Source organism: Mustela erminea, chromosome 18 (genome assembly GCF_009829155.1).
Source record: "Mustela erminea isolate mMusErm1 chromosome 18, mMusErm1.Pri, whole genome shotgun sequence".
NCBI lineage: Eukaryota > Metazoa > Chordata > Mammalia > Carnivora > Mustelidae > Mustela > Mustela erminea.
Genome location: NC_045631.1, coordinates 39,335,642 through 39,343,575, shown reverse-complemented (window position 1 = coordinate 39,343,575; position 7,934 = coordinate 39,335,642). Strand labels below are relative to the sequence as shown.

Sequence of the window (7,934 nt, the reverse complement as noted above, 5' to 3'; positions counted from 1 at the left end):
CAGGTGGTACCTTAGAGAAAAATCTTGTCTTAGCGCCAATAATCACATCCTCAAGAAAATGTGCCTTCCTACATACTGTCTCTCAGAGTTTTGTTCTGGTTTTATTTTTTGATGTTTATTTTTGGTGTTTATTTATCTCTCGCACTAAACGGTAAAGCCTCCAAAAGACCCAGACTGGGTCTGTTTTGTCTGCTTGGCCCATTTCCTAACTCCTGACTCATATTTGTCAAATAAATGAATGAATGCCCCCTAAGACCCAAGCTCTAGGCCTGGCAGCAGAGGCAGCTCTTGTCTGTGACGGACTGTGCTCCAGCTAGCAGAATGTCACTTTCAATTCTGCAATTGGTGGTGGTAGTTGGGAGGGAGGGGCAGGATGCACTAAGGGGTTCCTTCCCCCCCCCGCCCCCCAGGAAACAGATGGTTAAAGTGCTTAAAGTGTTGCTGCTTCCCCCAGCACCCTCTGCACCCCCATTCTACTGCACCCAGCGTTCCTTCTTTCCTGGGGCTGAAATGGGCTCTGGTAGTCAATTCTCCTTCCCTCTAACTCCAACCAAGCGGTTGAGGTGAGAATTCCTTATTTAGCTGACTGTTTTTCCTCTGCTCTCTCCATAGACTTCCCAGCCTTCTTCATGCGTCTTCAACTTGTGCTCATACTTCTTTAATGCTTGAAACACCATCTCTCAGGCTCTAGCATAACTCATTGTACTTCACTCCAGTAGCAACACGGTCCCAGGCACTGGACCAGGTCGGGAGTGGTGGTGGTGGGGGAGAACAAAGATGAGCAAGACCCGAACCCCCACCCTCTTGGCCTCAGGGCTGATTGGCGGAAACAGGTCAGTCTCCAGTGTTAGGGTAGCCCCATTTGTCTGGAGAACCAGGCCAGGGCTTGGGAAGTCGGTGGTTTCTATGGCAGGCGGCTAAAGGCTTTTAAGAATCCACCTTTCTGAGAAGGTGAAAGACATTCAGGTGGAAGAAACACAGAAGCAAAAGCATGACGCAAGGAGCTGGGCATGTGTGGGCAAGGACCAGTGGACGCAGAAGGTGGGCGATTACCTGCAAAGGCAGGTGAGGGCTGTTCATGGAGACTTGTGAATATCAGGTGAGGTGGCTTATCTAAATCCAGGGGCCACTAGGGACTCACTGAAGGTTTATGAGCTGTGGAGTGCCAGGCTCTGGGCTGGGCTTTATGTCGGTGAAGAGGGCTGTGCTGAGTCAGGGGGAGGCAGAGGAAGGGAGACAATCAGAGGTTTTCCCCTAGTGGAGGGGAGCACTAATGCGCTACGGGAGGACCCAGGCAGTGTGGGGGCGGAGGGAGTTGATTCTCTTGTGTGATAATCGACCTCTCCTAACTGTCCCCTCAGGCTGAGGTGGGTTTGCCTTCCCACTTCTCTTTTTGTTTTCTGGTTTTTCCCAGTTTAAGCAAAGAAGGAAATTCACAACTAAAAGAGTCCCCTCGTCCTTTTCTCACCTCCAGCACTGCTCTCTTTGGCTCGGGCTCTCTCCTGCTGGCTCTTGGCATCTGGTACCCCTCTGTAGGGTCTCTGGCTGCAAGATCTCTCTTTTTGCGCTGTCCCTATCCTCAGATGTCCACCCCCCAGATCTGGCAGCTGTGCCTGAGCAGTGGTTTGCCAGTGAATTGTAGAAGCCGTAGGGATTTACTCCTAGAAGCTAGAAGTTGCCTGTCACCAAGGGACCTCCAAAAGGGAGGGAGACCCCGCCCTTCCCTAAGGGAACTCACTTTGAGTGGGTCTGCAAGAGCCCTAGTGAAATCTCTAGTGAAACCGCTGGAGATCCAACTAGGGCTGCAATATTCTCCCAGCAGAGAGGATCAGTGACGCCTCTGCTCCACACAGCCGGCAGGTGCAGAACGGAGGGTTTTGCTTCAGTCTAGTGCCCAGACATGACAATTGGAGAAGGGACAGCTGGGACCTGGTAGTGGGTCACTGTGCTGGGCCTCCTTGATGCAGTCAGGGAGCAGGTCACCCAGAGAACCTCTAGAGTTTCCTCAGGGCAAAGGGGGGAGGGATGTGGAGTCTGGACCCCATTTTCCTTGCACCTCCAGGGCTCTAGACAAGTAGCCTGTTCGCTGTCGTTGTGACATTCATAGCACCCGTGAGGGGCCAGTGTCCCAGGGGATTCCCGGGTCCCGCAGGTGACTCGTCGGGCTTCCGTGACCTCACAGGCAAAACTCGCTCGGCCCTCCCCGGGGGCGGGGTTCTAAGCACCCTGGCTCGACCCGGGCCCCCGAAGGTCGCTGAGTCTTGCCCCTCCCTAGCCGGGGACGCGCCATGGGACAACTGATCGCCAAGTTGATGGGCGTCTTCGGGAACCAGGGTAAAGGGCGCATAGCTCATTCAAGCGACTGCTCTGATTCGGCTCCCACCCGGGGCTCCCCGAATCCGGGGTCGGGGCGGATGCGCTGAGGGACCTCGGGCCCCGAAGATCCTGCGTGGGCGCTCCTTGCAAGCTCCGGGGCCCCCTTCCATAGCCCCTTCCCGCCTCCTCCCCTCCTGCTCCTCGCGGGTGGCGCGCTTCGGTGCACAACGGGGCGCAGGGCTCCGCGAGCCTCCGTCCTCCTGGCTAAAAGGGGCCGCGGGCTGCGATCGTGGCTCTTTCTCCAGACCCCTTCTCTTGGCAAGCCCAGGGCGCCCCGGACCTTTCGGACAACCGCCTTTCAGGAAATGTGGAGCGAGGAAGGCTCAGCAATCATTTCCACTGTCCGGGAGTGCCGCTTGTGTCGGGGTCGGGGAGGAAACCTGTCCTGTTGGGTTTTGGTCGGGGAGGGGAGCAGGGAAGCAGAAATGGTACAGTGAGCAGAGGTCTCCCAGCTCGCTGGAAACACTCGTCTCCTTCTTGGGAACCCCGGTGGGGCATTCAGTACCCTTGGTTACTGAGTTTGGCCCTGACCCTGCCCTCCCTCCCCATGCCTCCAGAGCACAAGGTTATCATCGTGGGACTGGACAATGCGGGAAAGACCACCATTCTCTACCAGTTGTAAGTGACTCTCGGGTGGAAAGAGGTGGGGGTTGGCTCTTTCCACCAGACTGACAGACATTTGGACCAATCACCCTTCCCTGGGTTCCCAGGTTTTCCAGTAGCCAGGAGGAGTGATCGTGGGGGGAAGTTATGTGATCTTCCCGGCATGGTGACCCTTCAGTTCTGTGGCCGCTCGCCTGGCATTCGAATCTTGCCCGGTATAGGCGACCCCAATGGTCCCCACCATCTCCACCCCTTACCCCTACCAGATTTGGTTGCAGGCCAGAGGCTGTCAGAAACTGACTTCCTGCCTCCCTGCTCTTCGCTCCCCCTAGCGGTGGGTCTCACCTTTTAACTCCTGCACCCCACCTTTCCCTCTTAACTTTCTCCCCTTCTTCAAACCCAAAGGGGAGGGCCAGTTTTGAGTCAGGTTGAGCTCCGTAGCTCCCCATCTAGAAGGGTCTGGCACGTGTGCTGAGTAATTATCCATCGGAGCTCTTCCCAATATCCACTCTGTGGATGGCATCTCTCCCCCTTTGGAACCTCCAGAGTATTTACTTAGGAAAATTTTCCCCTGAAAAAGAAATACAAGCAAATGTTTATCTTAAACCAGAAGAAAAGAGAGCATCGAACATTACAAGCACGCAGAGTGAAAACTAAGTTTCCCAATCAATCTAGACTCCCAGATCTTCCAGAAATGCCCCCTACATATAAAAATGTGTGTGTTCTCTCTGCATTTTAACAAAACTCCGAGGTGATCCAGCTGCATATTGCTGTTTGGGGACACGGCTCTAATATGACTCCCATATCTGGGGTCCACGCCAGGACAAGGCTCAGTCCCACTCCCGCCTGCACTCCCCTGTGACCGGAGGCTTGGCCACCCTGGGCCGAGTTGTTCTGAGTTAGATCTAGCCTGACTCGGGAACCGAGGGCTGGGGGACCCAGAGCGGGGAGCAGAATGGGCTGAGCTCTTGCTGGTCTCTTCTCCCTCCCCAGCCTGATGAATGAGGTGGTCCACACATCTCCCACCATCGGTAGCAACGTGGAGGAGATCGTTCTGCGGAAGACTCACTTCCTCGTATGGGACATAGGGGGGCAAGAGGCTCTCCGCTCCACCTGGAGTGCATACTACTCCAACACCGAGGTGAGCGGCATGCTGGGGCAGGAGGGGCCTGGAAGGCTGCTTGCTGTGTGACTTGAGCCTGTCACTTCCCCTCTCTGAGCCTTCGTTACCCGAACCTGTGAGGTGGAGATTGTAATAATGATTACCCCAATGGCTGTGAAAATTAAAACAAAACAAAACAAAACTGCTAACACATGTGTTTCAAATCCTTAATGCAGCAGTGTTTTGTTAAAATTTGTGAATACCTCTTGGCAGCTTTGCTTGCTGGCAGCTTTCTGTGTGATGCCCTGTGTGGCGTAGGCCCTTGGTCTCCAGGGGCCTTCCTTTCTCACTCTGGCACCCGTGGATTAAGTGGTTTGCTTCCCAGAGTGAGACCGAGTACGAATTCCAGCACCGCCACTCACCAGCTGTGTGTTCTAGGGCAAGATCTGCCCTCTCGCTGAGCTCATCTCCTTTGTAAATGGTGCTAAGCCTGGTCCAGGGGCACAGGGCTGTGCTGGGACCCGAATGCTGACCCCAACGCCTACGGCATAGCATCGCCTCTGGCACGCAATCCGAGTCGTGCTGTGTTCCCCCACCGTGTGGATAGAAAAGGGAATGAAAACGGGACTTGAGGGCAGTGAGAGCTTGAGACCAGACCCAGTTCTCTGTGGGGCTAACATCAGGGCGATGTAGAGGCCGGTCGGGAGCACAGTGGGCGGGAGACACGGTCCTGCCGGAAAAGCCCACGACTCACCACTGCCCTCTGCTGGCCAGTTCGTCATCCTCGTGATTGACAGCACGGACCGGGACCGGCTGCTGACCACTCGTGAGGAGCTATATAAGATGCTGGCCCACGAGGTAAGGCTCCCGAGGTTGGGAGAGGGCCCCGGGGAGACTAGCTGTGGGACCTCAGCCTACTCACTCAGCCTCTCTGAGCTTTGTTCCTGAGTACCCCGTGTCTGAGAGCCGCTACCCCAGCTGTCTGGACAGGGCTAATTTCTCCCAGAAGAAGGGCCCTAATGCCCTCAGCACAACCGATCGCGGAAGCCAGAGCTACTGGTCCAGGTCGTGACCCCCCTTCTCACTCACCGTGGGACTTTCTCCCCTCAGACAAGTCACTTCACTTCTCTCAGTTTTTCCAAATACAAAATGGGGAGGATCACCAAATTTCTGCCTCATGGGACTGTTGTAAGGATCACAGAGCTGGCAGGCAGGCAATCTGCAAGGTGTCGGTGTCCGCGAGTGTGGTTGCCCCACGTCGGGTACCACGGGGCATGGGCTTCTCCTGCAGGGACAGCAGGGGGCTAGGGAGGACTTAGGGAGCAGGGGGATGGGAAGCTAGGCCCTGGCAGGCTGACTGGGGCTGGGCTCCTCTGTCTACAGGCTCTGCGAGATGCTTCCGTCCTAATCTTTGCCAATAAGCAGGATATGAAGAACTCCATGACCACCTTGGAGATCTCTCAGTTCCTCACTCTGACCGCCATCAAAGACCACCCGTGGCATATCCAGGGCTGCTGTGCCCTCACCGGGGAAGGGTTAGTGGCTCCCCACCTGGACGTCCAGGGTCTGGCCCAGTCAATGAACAGCTGACCATCAGAACCTTCTCCTGTTTCTCCCCTGTCAGAATCTGGCTCATAGGCGCACACCCAGGGCGATTATACTGACTCTCAGGGTTTCTGTAGAGAGTAAACGGTGTCATTCATTCAACATCTATTGAGCACTGATTCTGGGCCAGGCACTTTTCTAGGCACCAGGGAAACAGCATCGAAGAAAACACAAAACCCCTCTCCTGTTAAGGCATACATTCTGGTGGGAGGGAGCCGACAATAAACAATAAAATTAAGAAAAAGCTACAATAAGTTAAAAGTGGCAAGTGTTTGGAAAAGATCAAGTGGGAAAGGGAGATTGAAAGTATGTGGGCAAATGTTGCAAAGGATGTGAGGGACACATAGAAAGGGGCTCTCATCAGTCTTGGAAAGTTCTCTTTCCTCTTTCTCGAGTGGGATCGCAGCAGGCTAGGAACCCAGGTGTCTGGAAGCTGGAGGGAGGTCGGTCCAAGGAACCACGCATTTCTGGTAGTGTCCTTGCCATTCCCTCCTCCAATCCACATCCATCTCCTCTGCTAGACTGTAGGCCCCGGAGGGCATGTCTGTGTTTTCACCAGTAACTCCGGCCCCTAGCCCAGGACCTGATGTGCAGTGGGTACTCAATCCATTTATACTTGTTGATGGAGAGAAGGGATTTAACTTTGGTTGTTACATCTAATCCATCGGCTCTGGGTTGGGGCTGGCGACTTGGAGGCCGTCATCCTCATGGGATATACTGATCCGTGGGATATACTCTTCCATCTTCCCTGCAGGCTGCCTGCGGGGCTCCAGTGGATGCAGTCTCGGGCCACTGCCAACTGATGTCCTGACCTGAGGCCGACCAGAAACTCTGGGGTGTTTTGCTTGGACTGTTTGGGTGGAAAATGCAAGTGACGATTATTTTCTGCGGTTCTCTGATGGGAGCTGGGTCAGCTATGGACAGTGAGATTGCCGAAGTCCACCCAACCTAACCCTCCACCGAAGGGCTAGACTGCCTGCCCTGACCTGCTGCAGACAGGACAGCAGAAGAGCTGCCCTTCGCCCTGGGGAAGCAGGTGTCTTTGGAGGCACAGGCAAGTCATTAGATGTGTTGAGGGACTGGGAAGCGGAGCCCCGTCCCCTCAGCCTGCAACCTCTTTGAGGGGAAAAAAATGGGGGATAAAGTAGGAGACCCCTGGAAATGCTCCTTATTTCCTAGAACCCCACCTCCTATCCCTCGATTCTCACCCCAGTTTTCTGGCCCCTTTGCCATCTTTGAGCAAAGGAGATTCCAGAAAGGCAAAGAGGGCAGGCGCAGGGGAAGGAGGACAGAGCCAAAAACTGGTGGGAAGGGAGAGGAGGAAGGACGGGACATCCCAGACGGGGACAGTCCCTCGCACTGCGGGGAGTTCCACTCCTCCCATGCCTTTCCCTTCCCTCTGAGATGCTGGCTGGGACCACAGCTTTTGAGAGTTAAGCCATCCCATCCTTTGCCCTCCAGTCCTTCCAGTATGAATCCCACGCCTCCCAGATGTCTCCAATTCCTACATCGTGCCTATCTTGGCTGTCTTTTGTAGTGATTTTTTAGTTGTTTTAGAATTTTTATAAAAGAGTAATAAATGCTGTTGAAGACCGCTCACTTCTTATTTATGCTACCTGTGCTTCAAACTGGCTTTTGTTTTTTGTACAAGGCATCAGCTCTGTGGAAATCCTCCTGGGAAATGGAGGGGGTACTGCTCAAGGGTACTGCCCAAGGGGCCACTGGGCTAGGGAGACTGGCTAGTTCTTTGGTCCTGGGCTCTCCCACCCTCTGCCACGTAACTGACTCCTGGCTTGCTGGGACCGGGAGCTTTGGCTCTACCTGAATCTAGAGGTGGGCGGGGCTTGATGCTGACTCCTGGAGGAGGGGAGGAGGGGCCCTTGGGGATTGGAGAAGCCCAGGAGTCCTCTGAAGGTAGAGCTGGAGACAGGATGGAAACCCAGGCTGTCCATCTGAACACAGGGAGCCCTGCTTTTACGCCATAAGACCTGAGATGGTTCTGGAGTCCATGGGTTTCTCTCCTTCCCAAGTCAGCACTGGACATCTTGGGGACAGTCTGGACACAATTATAGAAGGTCCAGGAGTCCTTAATCCTGTGGTTTCCTGAGGTGTAATGGTGGGGAAAGACTCAGCAATTCTAGCTATCCCCATTTAGTCCACAACCTGTTCTTTTCATGAAGTTACTTTGACACAGTTGTCGGACCGAAACAATTTAATATTCTCCTTATACTACAGAAACCTATTCCAG

At 54.4% G+C, this 7,934-nt stretch overlaps 1 protein-coding gene across 1 annotated transcript; it reads left to right on the top strand.

The window, feature by feature from the left end:
• The first annotated feature begins 465 nt into the window (after positions 1–465).
• Positions 466–7,285, top strand: ARL5C (ADP ribosylation factor like GTPase 5C). The gene is made up of 7 exons (XM_032321553.1): positions 466–563; positions 2,276–2,334; positions 2,934–2,994; positions 3,973–4,120; positions 4,856–4,939; positions 5,465–5,616; positions 6,441–7,285. The coding sequence occupies exons 1-7, from the start codon at positions 511–513 to the stop codon at positions 6,487–6,489; spliced, it is 606 nt and encodes a 201-aa protein (XP_032177444.1). The 5' UTR covers positions 466–510; the 3' UTR covers positions 6,490–7,285.
• The last annotated feature ends 649 nt before the right edge of the window (positions 7,286–7,934 follow it).